Source organism: Podarcis vaucheri (genome assembly GCF_965113315.1).
Source record: "Podarcis vaucheri genome assembly, chromosome: 12".
Taxonomy (NCBI): Eukaryota; Metazoa; Chordata; class Lepidosauria; order Squamata; family Lacertidae; genus Podarcis; species Podarcis vaucheri.
The window spans coordinates 5,965,577-5,987,723 of record NC_138750.1 but is presented as its reverse complement, the minus strand read 5'-3'; the positions used below and the strand labels follow the sequence as shown (position 1 = coordinate 5,987,723).

The window sequence follows — 22,147 nt, the reverse complement described above, 5'->3', positions numbered from 1 at the left end:
CTGGCCACTGACCACACTGGCTGCAGCTGATGGGAGCTGGAGCTCTCCATCCCTGCTTTCCCCCTGCAGTGCCGCTTGTGGAGAGGGATCGTATTCCCTGGCGCAGGCCCCAGCCTTCAGGGACTCGCTGTTTACAAAAAAGCGTAAGCTACACTGAGCTAGATGGAGCAATGGCACAAGGCAGCGTCTTATGTTCCAAGTAACTATTTTAGGATTGTTGGTTATGTTGTTTAATAATTAAGGGGAAGATGTAATGACAGAGTTTGTAACTTAGAAATATTCCCTCAGTATTAAGAAGGACTTGCCTTGAGATTACATGATCAAAAAACTAGATGTTGTTGCACAAGTTTGACTTAAAGGCTCTGAAGAATAAAGCTGTTTCAGGCCATTCCTCCTCTTTGTCTGTGGACCCAGAACTATTATGCCAGGGCTGCTGAACATTTGGAGACTGGGCACATTTGCAAACCAGAGAAACTGTTGTAGTCCCCAAACTAAACTGCAAACATGCACCTGCTGCAACCTGTTCTGTTGGCTGCCACAGATTGCTTCTTTCAAGTGCAATTTTGGCCAGAGGAGGGGTGGGGAAAGGCCCCTGTGCAGGCTTGTGCATTTGTGGGCACCGTGTTGGTGGACTCTGGCCCACACACAATGAAAACTGGTGCATTAGGGTTGTTGTTATTAAACAAAAACAACCCAACAACTTCAGGCTTACTTGCCTGAAAATAAAAGTGATTTTTTAAATTTGCATTTTGCAGTAAATGCAAGTAAAAATTGCCAGTTCTTAAAACAGAATGTGGCCAATACTGGGTATTCCTTTACAGCACAATTTATATTAACTTGGCCCAGAATTTAGGTTTTTTACAGATACAGAGCACACACCTATTTTTTCTTCTTATTTATACTGCCCTTCATCCAAAGATCACAGGGCGGTTCACAACATGAAAATACAAAATGAGAACACAGAAGACATAAAGCACAGGAAAACCAATAGCCCTCCCCCCCACACACAAACACATTTAAAAGCCCACAGAATGTTATTCAGCCCAAGGCCTGGTTTTTCAGAGACGTTTTCACCTGGCGCCTAAAGATATGTAATGAAGGCGCCAGGCGCACCTCCCTGCAGTCCTACTCACAGCCCTATCTATGCATGGCTCTCCACAGCCCACAATATTTTTCCACCATTACAAACTTGGATTAGATTTGAAGCTATCTGGAAATGGATAGCATGGATAAGGAGAGGTTTACAGAATGCAGGTTTCACTATAGCTCATCTTTTAAAAATAATAATAGTAATAAGAATAGCTCCACCTAGACCTAGCCAACCACAATCTGAAACTAGTTTATAAACTATCTGGGGAGAGTAATCCAACTCACCCTGGCCGAGCCACTTACCCCTGCAGCTGATGTTTTGGGCAGACAACTGTCCTTATCTGATAAGAAAGGAATGAGATGCTGTCATCACCTCTCTCACCTTTCCGGAAAAGCTGGGTTGTGCTGCTGCTGTTGAGTGTCTTTGTTGCGCAACTCACTCAAAGGAGAAACATTCTCTCAGTGAGTAGCCTCCAGTCTCTCTACCAGAAAGCTGAACTGACTCATCTGGGTTTCTTAAGTGAACTATTTGTTCACCACTTTATAGAACAAATACCTGTATGGTAATCCCTGTAGGCTGATGTCAGATGGAAGTCATAATTCTCTTTCACACAGTGCCCTTTTCTACTCACAATAACAACTTCCCAAAATCATACTGTGCACTAGGAGGATCAGGCTGCTTCTTGACCAGTGGCTGTAGCTTTAAGCTCGTTTATGAGTATGCCTCATTGGACACAGTGGGACTTACTTTTGAATAATCATGCATACAGTGCTTTTTTTCTTAAAAGAATGTTTAGGGGTACTCTCATTTTGACTCAAGAAAATCACCATTTGATAGTTCAAATCAGGGAAAATAAATACAGTAAATGGACAAAAGTTCACAAAATGTTTAGGGGTACAGTATGCGTACCCCTGCGTACCCCCAGAAAAAAGCACTGCATGTATACATTTGTACTATAAATGCCTTAATGCTAAATATATATATAGTGGCTTCGTTCCAGTTGAATTTATGCCATTGGCTCCAAGTAAAACAGTAAGCACGCTTATTTGGGCATAAGCTAAGTTTACCAGATTCTTTATCGGTGAATCTGGGGACACTTTTCAACTTCAATGGATTTTGTATGGGGACTGATTTGTAAACCCGGTGATTGTCCCAGGAAACGGGGACACCTGGTAACCTTAGCGTAAGCCCCATTTTGCTCAGTGGGATCTGCTTTGGAAGAAACACGCTTTGGAATGACCTGGAAATGGGTGGCACCCCTACCCCTGGTGTGATGAAGCTGTGTCACAGAAGGGCATTTTTACAACACTAAAAGAGAGCCCTACAGGATCAGACAAAAGGCCCATCTAGACCAGCTTTCTGGTCTCTATGGGAAGCTTGCAAGAAGGACCTGAACACATTCATGCCAGCAACTGGCATTCAGAGCATCAGAATCAGAAGAATCTTTATTTGCACCAGCCACTGGCTATAGCAATAAAATAAAATACAATGTAGTGAAGATAGAGGCCATCACTATCTCTTGTGGGAAACAGAAGCAGAATCAGGAAATGATTCCTCCCTGTGTGGCATCCTCTGACAGACACCCTCGACTAAATGGAATAAAATAAAAAGAGGCATTTGAAACCTTGCCTTTCATTACATTCATCAATATAATTGATGCCATATCTACTCAAGTTTGCATATCTGTTATATTATGCTATAGTATAGCAGTTTTAAAAACAAAGCTTATAGATGAAAATTAGAATAATGGAATCATATAATTGTACAGTTGGAAGGGACCACAAAGGTCATTTAATTCAACCCCTGCAGTGCAGGGATCTTTTGCCCAACATGGGGTTCAAACTTACAGCCCTGGGATTAAGAGTCTCATGCTCTACCAGCTGAGCTATTGGAAGGAAATGAGAGTTGCCTTTATTGTCCTTCTAATCCAAGAAGTAAGAACCTGCAAGACTCCAGATCCCATCAGACCAGGACAGCATGGCCACTTGGTGGGGATGATGGGCATTGTAGTCCTGCGGTGTCTAGAGGAATACAGATTCCCTACCCCTAACCTAATTGAGCTCATCGTGCATTCTGCTTACAATGTGATTCCTGAGTAGGTGGATAGGTAATGATTATTACTAATAATTACATATAATAACGTAACTAATCTAAGAGGGGAGAAGGAAAAAGTTGGCTGGGGGCAGGGGTGACCCTGGTGAAATAGCACCTGAAGAACCAGTTTACAAACAAACAAACAAACAAACAAACAAACAAACAAACAATTATTATATTTGTAGTGCCTAAAAATGAAATTTCCACTCCATCAAAGTAACTACTTTTGACCTGAAAATCAAAAGTAGCAAAAATTCAGCACAGCCCTGTCTAATTTCCTTTGGATCACAAACAAAGCATGAAAAGTGTGAAGATGGGATTCACTGAAGACATTTAAAGTATGTTAAAAAGAGAGCTTTGGGATAGCATGCCCATCCCAGTACAGTCATTTCCACTGATTCTTCACCTTCCACCAACTGCCCAGAGGCACTTTCAGTGAGTCAGTGGTCATTTTCCCCAGTATCCAACACACTCAGCCAGAGAGCATTGGGATAATTTGCCTTGAGAAATCAGCACTGCCAGAAGCAAATTCTTATGGGCCTTATCCTCTGTCAGTCTTTTCCATTGCTATACCCACCCCATCCCCCCAACAAACACCTGTAATTTTCCTTTGAGGTCATTGCATAAAGGTTATCTTGCTCTGAGATAGCAAAGTGGAATTTTACCAATGGGAATGGTGATTCCTGATCCTATTCTGAGTCTTGAGTATGTTAAAGGGTTTCATCTTGCAACTTCCGTTGAGGGTGGAGATAGATTTTGGAGTAGGTGGAGGCAAAGGATTTGCTTCAATAAATACAACTGAAGATCACTTCCCATGGGATACTTCAGCTTGTTTCTCAGTTGCTTGCCTATTACCAGGAGCTGATAGCCAACAATGTTGCCCAAAATTGCAATTCTCTCAGCATTAGCTCTTGTTCTGATCATACAAGGTAAGCAAAACACTTTACAAATGCATAGTTTAAGGAATATTAGTGTTAGCGTTTCGTTAAATTCTTCTAGTGCTAGATGGAAAAGTTAATCATGCCTCAACATTCTGGGATGATGATTATTACTGAGTACATTGCCATAGGAGTTTGGTGTATGTCAGTACCCAGGTTCTTGATATCTGGCAAGAGCAGACACCTGGCATTTTATAAATGTTGCTGTTTTTAATTTTCCAGAGGCTTCTCTTGCGCCTGTGACCCAGGAACCAACCACAGGACCAAGCGAGGGGACAACGCTTGAGTCAAGCAAAGAACCAGGTGGTGAAAAAAGCACAGAAGTGCCGACTGATGAAACAAGCGCAGGGCCAAGCGCAGGGCCAAGTGAGGAGCCCAGCACACAGCCAGCCGAAGAGCCGAGTGGTGAAGCAAGCGGAGAAGCGAGTGGAGAAGCGAGCGGAGAAGCGAGCGGAGAAGCGAGCGGAGAAGCAAGCGGGGAAGGAAGTGGGGAAGGAAGTGGGGAAGGAAGCGGAGAAGGAGGTTCACATCTTATTCAACTAGGCACAGAGGCAAGCAAAGAGCCAACCAAGGAGCCAAGTACAGAGCCAACTTCAGAGGCCGCCCCAGAGAGCGTGGAATCAGGAGATTTTTCACTTATCCTGCCAACTGAAGAAACCCATGGAGATGCAAGCAAAGAGCCAAGCACAGAGACAAAACCAACTGCAGTGTAAACAGACGAGTCAAGTAAGTTATTTCTGCAATTACTGTGACCTTGTTAGCAACAGTTTCCCTTCTTAGAACTGGTTTGTAGGTGACACTTTGACAAGGACTGGCATCCTCCAAGAGAATACCCCACTTCCCAGCTCCAGTCGCCACGTGATTTAATGATGGTGTTAACCAGTAGGACAGATAGACTCAATGCCCTGTTCCCAACAGACACAGTAATTTGTATTAAAGTATAGGAGTGGAGATGAGAAACTCAGTGTGGCAATGTCACTCCGACAAGTCTAACAGAGAGACCATGGGGCCTTCCAGATATTGTTAGGTTGCAGCTCCCATTGTCCCTGCCCATTCAACATGCTGGGGGGGGGGGCTAGTGAAAATTGGAACCCAACATCGGGGAGGGGGGGGGCGGATCACATTGACTACCCCGATAAAAGCCACCTCTTGTACTTAATATATATCAGGAAACCCCAGACCATGATGAGTTCCATGCTCATCAGTTCACTGTTAAGTGGTCCCCTGCAACAATCACAGGGGTTGTGTTTTTACATGCAGCATGTGAGTTAGCAGTACACCTGGCCAACTTATCACTGGCTATTGTGCAGGAAAACAGCATGCACAATCCTTCCCCACCATAACCAAGTTGTGTAAGCTAGGATTAAGGAAATGAGTAGTATAAAGCTGAGACTTCCAGTCCCAGGATTCTACTTTTTTAACACTCCTTTTGGCACAGACACAGTAGCTTACAGTCCAATGCTAAGCTTGTTTACCTTAGAGGCAAGTAGTCCCTCTTAAGTTAAATGGGACTTGTTCTCTGCTAAATGTGTTTAGGGTCATAGCCTTACAGCAGAAGTAGATATATGTCTACTCAGAAGTAAGACCCACTGAGTTCCATATGTGATTTGCAACTTAAATCTCTCTTTTCTACTGACTTGGTCCATAGGTCATGCTAAAATAGCATCACAGGAGCAACTTTAGCTAGAATTTTGGGTGTGAATTTGGAGGGGGAACTGAAAGCATAGAGGATTCCTCTCTCCTTCCTCCCCCCTCATCTGTCATCTCCCCTCTTCCTTGCAGCAAATTTTATGTGGGTGGGGAGGGTGAGATAACTGCAGTGGCGTAGCGTGGGTTGTCAGCACCCGGGGCAAGGCAAGTAATTTGCACCCCCCTAACCCGTGGATTTTCGCAGGGGGCAGAGAGCTGCGAGCGCCCCCCCCCAGATGTTGTCGCCGGCCCCCCTGCACCCCCACGCTACGCCACTGGATAACTGGACCACAAAGGAAAGGTGTCATGTCTGTCTTCTGCGTCAGGAGGTTTGGAGAATCATATTCTGTGCTCAGGGCGTGAGACAGCATCCCTAAATGAAACTTTGGTGCAAGAAATAAGCTCCATGCTAAACTTTTAACATAGATGGATGTCATGGAAGAGCCTAGTTTCTTTTAACCAGAACCAAGACAAGCAGAGGATAAGATAATGGGGACGCCACCTTTTCTCCTGTGTGATTAGGTTCAGGGGGAAATTATACGTATGCTAAGAAGTCAATGCTTCTACCTATATTTTTAATAGGCAAATAATTTGACTAAATACTAACCCCACATATTGCCTGCATCACAGTGAGGAGTATAGAAATCCAGTCTGCTTTTCTGTGAGGCATCTGTAATTTTTTAACTTACTAGAGGCACTTAATGACTTCCTTCTTTCCTTTTGCCTTTACTTACTTACAATTGGGTGTGTGTTCTGCCATCTTTGCGCCAGCAATTATGGCCCAAGTTCTCTATCAGTATTGCCACTGTTTTCTGGCAGAGCTAAAGGCCCAAGAAAGTTTGGCAGCTGATAGCCTTACAGCTGATAAAGGCACAGGAGCCCTGGGGGTGGGGGGGTGGAGACACACAAGACCAACCCCACTGGGCAATGAGACAATTATTTACTCACCAGAACACAGCTGTGAAGAACATTCAGATCATGTGTTCCCATCGCCACCACAGGCTCTCTAGACAACATGGAAGTAATGTCAGAGAATAAAAATGCACTTTAAAAACTTAAATATCAAATTCATTTGCTGTTGCCTCTGAAATTTCCTTAGGAATCACATGTAAACTTTTAGTCTAAGTGATAATAAATTGGGGATTGGTACTCCAGCTTTGTTAATCATGCTTAATTAAATGAATCTAGAATCCCTGTACAACTTCATTGCCACTGTAATGGCCCCCTGTGCAGCCTTGCTTTTCTCTGATCTTTGTCTTGTGTTTTTGTCTTCAGAATAAAAAGAAAATGAACCCAGAAAGAGAACCTGAATTGATGTCTTCCTGATAATGTTGTCTTGATTGAAGTTGCCCTCCAGTAAATGTAGGTTTAATGCCAACGAGCCTTAAACCTAATTGGTTGGGTTTCAGATAAATAAGTATCTGGTGGTTTATCCCACCCAGTCCACTACATTTTGTTTGTTATTTATTAAACTGTGACATGCCAGACAGCTCGCAGTGGACTTGTAGCAGTTATACTGTGTTAATGCTACTATCAATTTCCCTTCCAATCATCTCCCACACTGATGGGCTCTCTCTGTTGTATGTGCCCTCTGCTTTGCAAACTAAAATAAAAATGGAATGACATTATCACCCTTTGTATTGTGCTGTGTTACTGTTTCCAAACCTTTCCCAGTTCGCCATTCCTTACAAGCCAGTCTTTACCCTATAGACTTGTAGCCTCATGTTGCAGGAATTTATGTATAGGTTTGGAGGGGTTGCCCCTCCAGCCGATATCATGCACATGCAGCCCACTACCAAAATCAGCCCAATCACTTTTGTGACTTTCCCCAAAAAACACTTCATCACAGTTTCTTCCTATCTATTCAAAGGGCTTCTGCTGCACAGTATCAAATGTAACAATTAACTGATAAATGTATCTTTGTACTGGGTCACTGGGAAAACATCAGAAATTCATATAGATATGTGAGCTCAGCTACGCAGCAGCCCTTCTGCCTGAGTGATAATCCCAGGCATCCTGATACCTGAATGCCAGACAGGTAGCCGTTCCAGAAATAACAAACCCAGATGGAGACAAAAGGGTGTGATTAACTTGGCTGGGAAACAGGGAAATGTAAATATCTCTTTTGTTACACTTGATGGGTGTTTGGTGGAGGGCAAGGGGAACCATGGGGCAGGGTCAAGGATGCTCAGATTACTGCCACCAGACCTCCCCTTTCATGATGTAACCATGATGTATTAGTGATGTAGTTTGGGGTGTGTAACATGGGGATTAGCAGCTAATAAAAGTTTGGGTTCTCTTTTGTTCGGGGTTTCCATCTTGTTCCACCTTGTGGCAGGTGGGAGTCCTGTCGCAACAGTCTTCAATCAAGACCAAGCCTACTGGCTGCTGTTTTGCTCTGGTATTCCTGGCTGGTGTCCTTGTTTTTTGTCCAAGGGAGCCCTCAGATTTCTCTGTTAACTAATTCCATTTTAAAGTGGATGTGGATTATGGAGAGACAGAAGACCTCTTCAGGTGGGCACATTCAATATTATCTAAAACGTGGGGGGGGGGAGAGTAGTGAGAAAGGATGTGCTAGCTCCAGCCCCTGTGCTCTTCTGCAAGTTGGAGGGCAAATTTGTGAACCCTGAAAAATCCAGAGCTCTAAAAACATGCAGGGAGGCTCTTGAGTACAGGGGGCGCTTCTGACAGCCATCTTCCAACTTGGGGAGGACAAGAAGCGCAGCGGGTGGGTCCAGCGCACACACCCCCCCCCAGGCCCCTTCACATATTTCACTAAATTCAGGTCTACACCTGAAGGCTAGGGATATTTACATAGAAATACTTGCAACTCTTTACATCAAGAGTCTGATCCTCTCCAGTCCTTTTCTCCCTGACCCCCCAACCAATTTTGGCAGAAAAAGGATTAGCCAATTAAAGCAGACACAGCATTGGGGTGGGCAGAGCCAAGCTCCTTAGTAGGGATGCAAATTGCTCCCTCCCATTGTCATCAGACTGATCATTTTCTTGGCTGTGGAGTCAATAATACAGCCCTCAAACAATTCACATTGGGCTGTCTACCTGCACATGCACAAAAGTGTGAAGTTTTCCCTCATTGATGTGTACCCCTCTCTCACACACAACACACTATTAATGGAGCTTGGTAGGACTGTTCACTGTATTCAGAATATGGTAGTCTTTTGACTTTTCAAAAGCTGATGCAAGGTACAGTGGTGCCCCGCAAGACGAATGCCTCGCAAGACAGAAAACTCGCTAGACGAAAGAGTTTTCCGTTTTGGAGGTGCTTCGCAAAACGAATCTCCTATGGGCTTGCTTCGCAAGACAAAAATGCCTTGCGAGTTCCTGCGGGTTTTTTTTCCTCCCCCCCCTTTTTCTAAGCCGCTAAGCCGCTTATCAGCTGATCCGATCAGCAGATAAGCCGCTAAAAGCTGCTAATAGCGCTAACCCGCTAATCCGTCAATGGGCTTGCTTTGCAAGACAAGAAGAGAATCACAGAACAGATTCTTCTCATCTTGTGAGGCACCACTGTAGTATCAAGCACAAAGGTTGCTGACTGCTTTGGTCTGAAAGTCACATGCACTCTTGGCCAAACCTCCCTCCCCTCCACATCCATACTCTTGCACATACAGGGGCACAGCCCCCTTCTCAGCTGAGGTGTGGTTATCACCCCCTCCCTGGTCATCAAGTGATTATTTGATGACCAAGGAGGGGGGGGGCGTGATTTGCATCCCCATGAGGCCAGGAGCAGAATAACTTGGGTGTTTGTGTATGCAAATCAGCACACACCTTCCAGACCAAGGGTTAGCCACCTGGATTTAGCAAGTGAGCGTCCCCCCCCCCAATCAATGTAACAGTGTGTTATTCTTCCCATTCTCAAGAAAGCAAATCTGGCTACAGAAACGACATCACAACTTCCCTGCCTTAAACTTTCAGCTGCATGTAAAATACTAGAAGTTGGCTATTTATTTTGCATGAGGAAACCAGAACCCACCCACCCCTTCTTAACAGGGCCGTAATGCAAACGTCAGTGTTGCATGTGTGAGAGAGAACCTGTTCTGCCTTACAAGTTGCCAAGTTTCAGGAGAAAGGGGCAAAAATTATTCACACCTTTAGACCCATGTCCCCAGATATGCTTGCATGCACAGCTTTGCAAAATGTCTGGGCTTGACATGTTCATGGTATGGTACCAGTATTATAGACTAGAAGTACACCCTTGAGGCCTAGTAGTGATCAAAGAGCCTTCAGACTGGCTCCCCTTTGAGAACGTGCCATTTATGATTGTGCAGTAAAACCAGCAGAAAGAGGGCTACTTTACTCTTTTCTCAAAGTGAATGGGAAGTCACGTTTCTATGGAAGAAACATGGAGTGGCTGAGTTTAAGAGCCCTCGACTTGAGTGGATAACAGTTGCACAAAAGAAGTGTCAAAAACTGGTTGCATTGAAAAGAACATTTGCATGTCCTTTGTGTGGTGACAAGCACTTGGAATAAATCAGACAACACTTTTCAGTGACAAGAAAAGAGGAGTGAGAATTAGGCCTTTTCCAGGAAGACCTGGGATTCTCTTCCATGTTCTAAACCCATCTTGATTCACTGTGGGCCTGACAATCTTAACAAATTTAAGCTGCTTAAAATTATGGGTTCTTTAGTAGGAATAAGAAGCCTATGCACAAGAGAGTGTGAAAATTAAATACAGTGGTACCTCGGGTTAAGTACTTAATTCGTTCCGGAGGTCCGTTCTTAACCTGAAACTGTGCTTAACCTGAAGCACCACTTTAGCTAATGGGGCCTCCTGCTGCCGCTGCGCCGCTAGAGCACAATTTCTGTTCTCATCCTGAAGCAAAGTTCTTAACCCGAGGTACTATTTCTGGGTTAGCGGAGTCTGTAACCTGAAGCGTATGTAACCTGAAGCCTATGTAACCCGAGGTACAACTGTACTGTTGGTTACCATCCTCCGCTCAGTCTTCAAAACTAGTATACTCAAACCAATAATTACTGTACCAGAGGAAGTTTTGTATGGCATTGATGCAAATGCACAATTTGATGTACTAAAAATGAACCCCAACCCCCACAAACATGCACATTAAACTTCTAGGCCTGATGGGTATCAAAAGCAGAGTGCTAACATGTAGGCAAAATCTACAGAAATTTTCCAACTGTGCTATCCTATGCATGTTTGTGTGTTCAACGGCACTTACTCCAAAGTATGTATACAGAAGGGCATCTTGCACACCCGTTTATTGTTTTCCATCCCCTTTTGCATCCAGTCTTCATGCTCTTCCATATTTTTCCGGTACTCCACCTGACAAACAGAGGCAAAGTATTGCAACATTTCCAGAGCACTGAGCCCTAGGGAGTGAAGGGAGCTTCATAAATACAGTGGACACTCGGGTTGCAAACGTGATCTGTGCGCAAGGCACGTTCGCAGCCCGCAGCGTTCTTAACCTGCAGCGCCACGTCTGCGCACACGTGGGTCGCGATTCAGCGCTTCTGCACATGAGCGAATGCTAAAACCCGGAAGTAACCCGTACTTCCAGGTTTTGGCATGTCCGTAACCCAAAAACATGCAACATGAAGCGTCTGTAACCCGAGGTATGACACTATCATTTTATTCTTACACAATCCGTGTCAAAGAAACAGCACACACTGTATTCAGAATGTTTAAGAACCCACAGTAGACACAGACTTGATGACCATGCTGAGTAAGTATAAACTCATTTCTGCGTCTGAATGGCACACAGAAGGAGACAGACTGCAACTCAACTTTTAACACCAACTTTTTGCATATTTATTTAATTAATGCATATGTAGAGAAGATGGGGGGGGGGGTTGAGAGAGCAGGTACCAAGACATCGTTTAGGGGAAAGGTTCCTGCTTGTTCCTTTTCATAATGTGAAACTAAATATCTGACCTAGAGCACTAAGAGCAGGGTAGAACATCTATTATTATTATTATTATTATTATTATTATTATTATTATTTTAAGAGCATAGATTTCAACTTCTCTAACACAGCTGGTAAAAGTAACAAGGGAGCGTTCAATAGTATAACTTCGCTTCTAAATTATAATGCATCTGTATTTTGTCAGTTGCTGTCCTATCGTTCATCTTGCACTATTCTGATCCCTAATATAAAGTTTTCCCACTCCCACAACCCCAAGCCATTTTAAGGATTTCAGCAGTTAAATCTGGAAAGTCATAAAAAGTCAGCCTTTGAGCACTAAGACTCCATAGACTGCTTCTGTTTGAATGGTAACATTATGATGATACACTGTACTCTGTTAACAACTTAATTACGCCTAATAAAATAAATTACTGTGGAACCATCAAAGAGAAAACCAGAAGGATTCTGCAAAAATACCATTTACAATCTAGCTGCATAGAGCTTTCTAAAAAAAGACCTGTCACTTTCTGTAAGAGACGTTAGCAGGTGCCCAAGGCAATGGGTTTAAGTGTGTTTAACTTTGGTGGGATCATACCCATGGCGTAGTCTGCCACATATTCCACATCATCTACTGCTCTTCTTCATTCCATACAGTTTTCATCTGAAGACAGATCCTGGAAAACATAGGACCTTACGCCATGGGCAGAAAGTTGGAACTCAATCCAGCCAAATTTGTGCAAATTGAAGTCCCACATGGAAGCATTACATTTATCAATAGGATAAACGTATGGGACTTAAATGTGCCTCATCCCAGGACAGAATGAAAACTTTACAAGGAACATAGCAGGGCTGCATCCAAAGCAGTAGCCTGGTGTCCATTTGCACATGTCCCCAACCTCTCATACAATATGCACTGGAAGCAAGGAACTGCACAGCAAAATGATGCCAGCACATAAAATAAGTTGCACCTGGCACCACAACTGGGTGCAGGTGGACTTCAACTCAGGCCCAATACTTTCGTGGCAGCCCCAAGTCCCATATCATGTTTCTCTCTGCCCTGTGGGTAGATTGTCTTTGCATGTATATTTTTAAAGTTTGATTTTGAAACTGTAGACATTATAAACACACAAATATTGGGTAAGATCTACCCACTAGTTCTCTTATTTTAAAGGCCGCAGACTACTCCTGAACCATTAGGGCCCAACTGAATGCTTTGGTAAAGGTGTGGCAGAAGATTCTTTGCTTTCTGTCAGCGCCCTCGGCTGATGAACAAACACACTAAATCGAACGCCCTGGTTAGCTGCTGCCCTCACAAAGCCACTGTTTGCAGTCATGGTGATGGCCTTCAAAGCATCTCCTGTGCCAAAGATGGTCAGAGAACGGCTGTTGATTTTGGAGCTGGGCACTAGTCTTAAGGCACACTCAGAGGGCTGGTCTGGCACCACCTTGATTCTCTCCAGGAGTAACAAGGCTCGACTTTTCTCACCCGCCCCTCCCAAAGTCTCTAAAATGACTTGAAAGTCTTTGACTGCAGATTCACAAGCAAACAGCTCCTTGCCCTTCATGAAATCCTCCAGGAGTGGGAGAACACTCTCTTCCCTCTCCTGCACTGCCTGTTCCGTTAATACTTTCTCCTTGAAGATGAAGTAACAGCCTCCGTAGCTCAGGGCAGAGACGTATGTGATCAGAGTAGTAATATCCAAGTTAACCCTCTTGCACACGTCTACCCAGATCTCCGTAGGAAAAGCAACACTAGCTATTAAGTTGTCCCGATCTACTTTGGTCACCTGAAGGCCCTCCCCTCCTTCATCAGATTCGCCAGAGCTCAAGGGGAGGTCTTCACTAGCACACTCCATCAATGCATTCACAGCAACAATGTCTCCCCGCACCGATATGCCCATCTGTTGCAGTCTCTGTGCCATTGGGCAGGACACACCGTTGTAGAAAGCAAAGATAATGTGCGGGTTACTGTACTGCACTGGTTGCTGGCCACTTGCTCGCAGGAAATCCTCTGCCTGCTCAATGATGTTTTTGTCACCATACTGGCCCCTGCCCAGCCAAATGTTGTGCAGGGCTTCAGCCTTTCGACCTATGGCTTTCACCCAGGTGTGGCCACCATTTGCAACAACGTCCACCACCAAGGTTTGTTTCTCCCCGAATTGGTCCTCATATGTGAAGACATGGACAACACTGACAAGCTCCTCCAAGTTTTCAGCTGACTCAATGATGGCCTGCAGGTGAGTGAGATTGGTACTTTGCAGGTGAGACTCTTTGATGGCTACCTTGCCAGCCTCCACCTTGCGCAAGAACTTTAACTCGGCCTTTAGCTTGCTGCAGAGTTTTGATCCGCCTTCTAGGCCTCCTTTCCGGAATCTAGAAAGGGCTTCTGCCCTCTTGATGAGCTCCTCTGCAATAGCAATCCTCTCGCACAGCAAGGCGTGTACAGACATGGTAACATTATTCCTGAGAAAAATACGAAGAAGATCACTGTTATTTCAAGCTGTAATGTAAAGGCATTTATGAAGACGTTTCTCAATCTAGGACAATGATTCCCTTTCAAAAACTGTTTTAAATAAGCAAAGCAAAAAGCAGAAGCTCAAAACGAAACAAAACAAAAAAAAAAAACCCACTTCCAAACTAAAGCATGCTTTTCAATTAATTAAAAAATCATTAAAAAATAAATCCAGGGAGAAACCTGAGATTATGGCACTATGACAAAGAATGTAAGAGATTTAGGGCTAAGTCACTTGTGAAAACAGGAGAGAGAAAGGGAAAACATGGTGGGATGGATTCTCTTATGGTAGCCATACTGTGGCTTCAGCCACACTGAATAATTGCTTCTACCTGGGTAGCACAACTTCAACACACTTGGCTGCTTTAAAACTGTGTCCACCCTCATAAATCTAATTTACAAAGGTGGTGAGGTGTTGGAGGGGGAGAGAAACGAGGCATTAATGCCACAAATTTCGTCACCCAGTTCCTCTCAATCCAATTGAATCCTTCTGTAATAAGTGAACTGAAACCTAATTTCCTATCGAGTTTTGCCCTTGCTTTTAAAGCTTTTCTTCAAATACACTGTGAACTATATCCTTATTGATCTTGTTTTTAAAAAGAGGCAATCTAGCGGTATTTCACACAATAGTCTCTGATTATCCCAAGCCCTTACACAGTAAGCTGCTTCAGACAGCTGCCGTAATATCCTTCAATTGGGAGTGTGGGGTTTTTTAGTTACTGCCAGCTGCTGGGTTGATAGTAGGACAGCAATGCAAATACTTTTACATTTTGATCAAGGATAGGCAGCTAGGGATACAGGGCACACATGGGAATTTCTCTTTAGCTCCTGATCCCATCTGCTTCAGTGTCTACAGCATGACTTTGGCAAAGCCCTACACGGCCCCATTCCTACGCACAAGCCAAGCCAGAGGGAATTTGGGGTGAGAAGATAAGGGCCCAACAGGGTACTTCTGGCAAAGCCTCCCTTGCTGCTCAGGCTGGTAAGAAGAGCCCTCACCTCACCCATCTCCCAGCTTGAATGGAAGTTGAGATCTTCCTCATACCTGCTTGCTTACTCAAGATCCTGGAGCCACAGATGTTAGGAACTGAAATTAAGGCTGATCATTCTACAGTAGCAAACACATCGTCCGCACCAAGTTATGGTTTCTCCCCAAGAAAGAAGGCAGAATCTGCTACAGTTCCCTAGGTCACTCCAGGTTTTTGGGACTACAGCTCCCAACCAGCGCAGTCATGCAGGCTGGGGCAGATGTTGCCGTCCAAAATGCCAAGCAGAGTGTTTCTTAAACCTGGATCTCCATCTGTTCTTGGACTACAACTCGCTAGGGATGATGGGAGTTGTAGTCACAACAATATCTGGGGACCCAAGGTTGAGAAACACTGATCTAGAGCAGGATTCCTCAACCTCGTCCCTCCAGATGTTTTGAGACTACAGTTCCCTTCATCCCTGACCACTGGTCCTGCTGGCTAGGGATCATGGGAGTTGTAGGCCAAAAACATCTGGAGGGCTGAGGTTGAGGAAGCCTGGACTAGAGGGTACCAAATTGGGGAAAGATGACCTAGGTAGTCTCAGAACTACCATTGCAGGGGACTAGATGACCCTTGGGGTCCCTTCCAACTCTACAATTCTATGATTCTAGTTATAACAGTCAAACGCAATGAGCTAATCCCAGTGGCGTAGTGTGGAGGGTGCCAGGGGTGCCAGCCGCATTGGGCGCAACATCTGCGGGGGGCGCGAGTCCAGAGGGAAGGGACAAGTTCCTTCCTCCGCCGGGCTCCCCGCCACCACCGCCAGCCTTGCACCCTAGCGCGCGCGCGCCCCCCGCCGCCGCTGCGGCTGCGCTCCACTCACTGCTCGCAGGAGGAGCAGCCGCTGCAGCAGCGCCGACGCTGCCACCGACGCCTGGCCAGGCACGGGCAGCCTCCGCACCCCGCCGCCGCCACCATCCCCTCGGCCCAGCCACAGGCGACGGCTGCTTCTGCCGACTGGGAGGGAGGAAAGCTCCGAGGGGCCTCGCCGCGCCCTGCGCTCCCCAAAACCCTCCGAGAGGAAGCCGGCGGGCGGGCGAGGGTCTCCCGGCAGAAGGGGGCGCCGCTGGCTCCGGCTCTCAGCGCAAGTCTCAGCCGCGGGGGGGGGGCGAGGACGGAGCACGGCTGGAAGCCCCCGGACCCGGCCGGGAGGAGGAGAGGCGCTCGCCAAGCCTGGATCTGGAGCTCCACCTACAGCCCAAGGAGAGGAGGGGGCTTCGGCTGCCTCGGCCCGTGGGGGCTCCGCAAATAATAAATTTAATAAATTCCTGCTGAGCCTTTGGGGGGGTCCTTGGCTCCTTCGCTCGCCCCCAGCCCCAGTGGCATAGCGTGGGGAGGTGCAAGGGGGCCGGGCGCAACATCTGGGGGGGGGGCGTGCTCGCACTCGAGTGCTAAAATCCACGGGTTAGGGGGCGCAAAATACTTGCCTTGCCCCGGGTGCTGACAACCCACGCTACGCCACTGGCTAATCCTGAGTCAGGTATTTTAGGAGGTTTCGGTATATGTTGTAGGTACTTTAAAAATACATCATGATAATTACAGCAACAATAACTAGTCAGGCAAGAATCATTAAACATAAAGAGAGATTTGGGAAACTGTTAGCTAAACAAATAAAGGAATCCATGAATCAACAAGAATATAAAGTTATAGAAAAAATGGCACTTATTATTAATTGCTGTAATGATAAAATCAGTAATGATATAGCAACATAGAACTGTTTCCCTTTAATTTTCTTCTTTGTTTTCTGTAATTTATAATCAACCACTCTTTCTTTCTTTAATTTTCTTCTTTGTTTTCTGTAATTTATAATCAACCACTCTTTCTTTCTTTTCTTTCTTTCTTTCTTTCTCTCCCTCCCTCCTTCCCTCCCTCCCTCCCTCCCCCTTACAATTCTAACTTCTTACAGTGGTACCTCGGGTTAAGAACTTAATTTGTTCTGGAGGTCCTGGAGGTCTGTTCTTAACCTGAAACTGTTCTTAACCTGAAGCACCACTTTAGATAATGGGGCCTCCTGCTGCCGCCGCGCCACCGGAGCACGATTTCTGTTCTCATCCTGAAGCAAAGTTCTTAACCCAAGGTAATATTTCTGGGTTAGTGGAGTCTGTAACCTGAAGCGTATGTAACCTGAAGCACCTGTAACCCAAGGTACCACTGTATTTTCAAAAATATAAAAGACTAAAATAAGCACAAGATAGGCCATGCTGAAACAACTGTGCAATCTGAAAATGTTTATGTGGAAAGCGGAAGCAGTTTCTGAGCTTAAGAAAAGAGTCCAAATGGCATCAATATCATGTTGCAGAAGAAACCAATTACACGCTTGGGTCACGGTTAGGCAGCATTTGCTGAGCTTTTCCTTGTCAAGCCAGATGCAAGACGTATAAAACAGGGATGGGGAACCTGTGGCCATCCAGGTTTTTCAGGGCAATATTCCCAACATCCAACTGTTGGCTGAGCTGAGTGGGAGCTGGAGTCCAATCGCATCTGGCAGGGAGCACTTTCCCTATCCGTGGTATAAAGCAGAGGTGGAAGTCTTTATGCAATATCCTGGAGAACATTGGTTGGAGAAGCTATATGCACAAGGGGGTGGAGCTAGAAACTCTAGGAGGCTGAACTGAAGCAACCCTACACACCATAGGGCAGTGTTTCCCAAACTTTTTTGGGCAAAGGCACACTTGTTTCATGAAAAAAATCTCGAGGCACACCACCATGCCAGATGGGGAAAGGTCACTTTTTACTTATGTAAAAAAAAATAAAAAAATAGTAACAGCATAGAAGGTAATGGTTAGGCTAGCATCCCTCTTCCAAATATGCTAGGTTTTTATTTGCAGGGACTGTTCTACATGGGAAAGCATTCAGCACTGTCATTCTCCCATCTGCCATCTGAATTGGTACTATTCTGGGTCAACTTACTCTGCTGCATGTGTAGATGAAAATGGCACCAAGTGTGGGGGAGGGGGCAGAACAGGTTTCAGATACAGGATATTAAGCATACACGTACTTCAGATTGAACTGGTTGCTTGCTTGCTTTGCAAGTTTTCATTTCCCAAATGACTGCCTTGGCAAGCGCAATACCTACCAGGCTCAACGCCGGTCTCGCGCTGCCGCTTCCCGCGCTCTCAAGGACCCGGGAGGAGGAAGGCGTGAAGGGAATCCCGAAGGCGCGAAAACCTCGCGCATGCACAGGCCTTCCGCCTGCGACAGCCCAGTAGGCCGGCCGAAGCGAGCGGCGATGGGATGTGGGAGGGAGCTCGCTCGCCGCCCCGCGTGTGCCTATGTGGGGCACGTTACAGCCCCGTGACGTCAGCGCCACGCAGGCAGCCAGGCAGGCAGACGGCGAGAGCCCCGCGCTGGGCGGCCTCTCCTCGCCACCGCCGCCCCGCCTCTCGCCGCCCGACTCGCCCGCCTCCCTCCCACGGCACACCAGGCAACGTCTAGTGTGCCGCGGAACACCGGTTGGGAAACACTGCCATAGGGTTGTTTACTCTCTTGAAATAAACAGGGTTTAGCACACAGAACTCCTACTGCCTCTGCTTTCCTAGAAAAGAGAAGAGGGGCCGGATGGGAGAGAATGAGATTTCAACAGGTCAGAGTGCAATTAGCTTAGGAAAGAGAGGCAAAGATGAGCTACAAATACAAAAAAGCACTGGGAGGCTTTTCTCCAGACTTTTGAATATTAAAAATACCACTAAAGCAGCACCAGGAGAAGAAATTTCCCAGTGTCCTTACAATTCCGGTCCCAAGCCTGGTTGAAGAAGAACCTTACAGCACCCAGAATATGACTACCTTTGTTATGTTTGCAATTATGTAAATATTTTCATGCTGTGAGCTGCCTTGAGCATGGTTTTAGCTATGGAAAGATGGCATGCAAATGAAATGATGATGGTGATGGACTTTGGTTTGGGAGCAGCTAGAAGCAGCAGCAACTTATGACAACTTTCACTCGTTTCCTGTGATGCAACAGAAAGCTGCTGTAATTTTAAACTCTTTTAGTACTTTAACTGTCGTATGTTTTTAAAGTATGGCTGAGATCTTTTTTTAAACTCACTTTGAGCTTTTTAAAAAAGCAACAACAATCAAATGGTGTATAATTTTAAGAAACAAGTTTTATTAGTTTTTATAAAAACTAATAATTTTTTGCAAAAAAAAAATTAATAATTTTAAGAAACAAATGAAATAATAGTAAACAAACAGCAAGCACTTTCCTTGGTCTGTAGGACTTTCTGGTCTTGCAAACATAATGTTCCAAGATCCAAGTGTTTTTCCCCCATCTGCAGACACAACATAATCCTGTATCCCCTCCTCCCACTTTTGCAAGCCCTGGGAGACTAGCATGCCATTTGGAAGCGTGCACCGACCTGTTTTTGAATTTTTATTATTATATAATTATTTATGCTCCGTCTTTTAACCCTGACAGGGGATAGCTTAAACACAGCTAAAAACATGGAAAACTAAGGAGGGGAATCGTTTTTAAACGTGGACAGAATTAAACAGATATACACACATTAAAAATCTATTAAACCTGCACAAATAATCACATTTTCTCTTTTACTCCTTTCCTCCCTCCCTCCATATTAAAATATAATAACGATTTACATCCTTTCAAATGTGTTTGTGGAAGGGGGAAACGTTGGTTTGTTTTCGCCCTTCGTATGTATCTGGTCTTCTCCTTTTGCATGTTTCTGTTGTGGAAAATACGAAATGTTTAACCCCCCCCCCGCCCTGAAACGAGGAGAAGCCCCCCGCCACGGACTCCTTCCTCTTGCCCCACTTACCACCAACTCGCTCCGCCGCCCCGCAGCTGCAGCTTCAGCCCGGCGCCGGCGGCGGCTGCAAGCGACTTCCGCCTCCATACCATAGAGAGCGCGGGGGGGAGACGGGCTCCTTCAGAGCCTCACAAGCGGGAGGAAGGAAGCCGGCACTGGGCCCAGCCCTCACTTCCGGTTCCCGTTCGGCGCCTCCATGTGCGGGGCAAGGGGGGCGGCTCAACCTTTTCCCTGTATTTATTAGATTACATTTTATTATTTATTTTATATTAATTATAGTATGGCTTCATAATTGCATTTCGTTATTTATAATTTTAAATGTTAGATTATAATATTACATTTTCAAGTAATTTATATTAGTATAATAGTGTTTATTTAATTACATTATAATTAGTTTCACAGAATTATAGAACTGTAGAGGGTCCACAAGGGTCATCTAGTCCAACCCCCTGCAGTGCAAGAATCTTTTGCACAATGTGAGGCTCGAACTCATGATCCTGAGATTAAGCGTGTCATGCTCTTACCAACTAAGCTATCCTATATTAAATTATTATTAAATTGTAATTATACAGTAGTATGGTATAGTATATTTTGATTGGTTGCATTTAAATATACTACCCTTTTTCTCTCCCATGGGGGATGGTGTGCATCGGGGTGCCCAAACGTTTTTCAAAGGGGACCAGATTTGATGAAGTGAGCATGTATGAGGGCCGACCAAGGTGACTGAGCTATTTTTAGGATTTTGCTCCAGGAGATATACTGTCGCGGGAGGCGGATTAGGCCCCCGAAAGAGACTTTGGACATGCCTGGTGTCCATGGTTCTCCTCCTTTAATCCCCCCCCCCATAACCCTGAGAGGTAGGTTAGGCTGAGAAGCAATGCTTGGCCCAAGCCAAGGTCGTAGAATTGGAAGGGCTCCCAAGGGTCATCCAGTGCAACCCATTTTTAAATCAATTCAAGACTTCTGCCACAGAATTTAGGAAGCTGCCATATATAGTCAGACCATTAAGTCCAACTAGTACTGTCTACACTGACTGGCAGCAGCAGTGGCTCTTCAGGGTTTCAGGCAAGGAGCCTCTCCCAGCCCTACCTGAAGATGCCAGAAGGGACTGCAAGGTAAACACTACCACAGAGCTATGTGGCCTCTCTCTTGGAAAGTTGAAACTGAATGGTGCTTCTTTTAAACTAACAAATGAGTTGTGTTTGATGAGGAGGGTGGTTAGGAACAAGTGCTGCAATTGTGTGCAGAGCACATCAGTTTTCCTGGAGCCTTTGCGGCGTTTTGGACAACCACAACTCCTGTCAGCACAGCCAGCTGATAGGACCAGTTAGTGCATTAGGTTTGATGTATTTATATAGGGTTGCCATACATCTGGATTTTCCTGGACATTTGACTGATTTCTGCCTGGGCACTGCTTCCAACTGCAGTATTCCGTGTATGTCTAGGAAGTTTAGGATGTATGGCAACCCATGTTGACCGTCATTTTTGCCAACTTATCTGAAAACAGCTCAAAAACGTCTTTTTTGCAATTTTGCTAAAGAAAGCTCAACAACTTTGGTCAAAACTATCGTGCCTGGATTTTCACTTTTTGAAATATGGCACCCCTATCTATCAAGAAAGTTCTAAGGGGAAGTTCACAGGGTGGAAATGCAGTGCTATGCTGTTGTGTGTTAATTCTAATCCTGCATTTTAAAACCTAAGCAAGAAATTCAGAAAACAAAGCTACAACATTCCTTTGTATTGAATTTCTGATTGTTGTGAGACATTTTTCTGTGAGAATAAATCATCTTTGTCAACCTTACATACTTTTTGGGCAGAGGTTATAGCACTGGATTAAAAGGGAACCTTTAACCTTGTGCACTTGTGTATCTCTACAGCTCACAACAGTGTTTTTTTGCAGACTACAATCAGCACCTGGAATTCTTACTACAGAAGAATTTTGACTAAAGTTCAACATACCATCTCAGTTGGTCAGACAAACCTATTTTTGTTCGTGTTTAGATTTTATCAAATTTCCAAGCACACCATATCACCACCCTGTGGACAAAGTTTCCAAGCAAATATATCCACTAAATTGTTCTATGCCTCTCTAATCAATGTTTTTCCCTGTGGCTCAAACATTCTATTTACATGATATCAGTTGTTTTTTTTTAG

The 22,147-nt window shown here is 45.0% G+C and overlaps 1 protein-coding gene and 2 long non-coding RNA genes across 4 annotated transcripts in view; 2 read left to right on the top strand and 1 right to left on the bottom strand.

The window, feature by feature from the left end:
- Positions 1-22,147, top strand: part of LOC309515246 — a 101,069-nt gene that overhangs the window by 47,016 nt on the left and 31,906 nt on the right. The window lies entirely within an intron of this gene.
- On the top strand, positions 3,796-7,439 carry LOC309515257. Its single transcript, XR_014212366.1, has 3 exons — positions 3,796-4,113; positions 4,345-4,848; positions 7,087-7,439. It is a non-coding gene; the product is annotated as an uncharacterized lncRNA (long non-coding RNA).
- LOC309515212 (UPF0415 protein C7orf25) lies at positions 11,392-20,063 on the bottom strand. 2 transcript variants are annotated; one of them, XM_082192883.1, is made up of 2 exons: positions 20,003-20,063; positions 11,392-14,153 (listed from the first exon to the last, which is right to left on the bottom strand). In XM_082192883.1, the coding sequence occupies exon 2, from the start codon at positions 14,138-14,140 to the stop codon at positions 12,884-12,886; it is 1,257 nt and encodes a 418-aa protein (XP_082049009.1). In that variant the 5' UTR covers positions 14,141-14,153; positions 20,003-20,063; the 3' UTR covers positions 11,392-12,883. The 2 variants fall into 2 exon arrangements, with proteins under 2 accessions (XP_082049009.1, XP_082049010.1); XM_082192884.1 differs by lacking the exon at positions 20,003-20,063 and adding an exon at positions 18,698-18,892.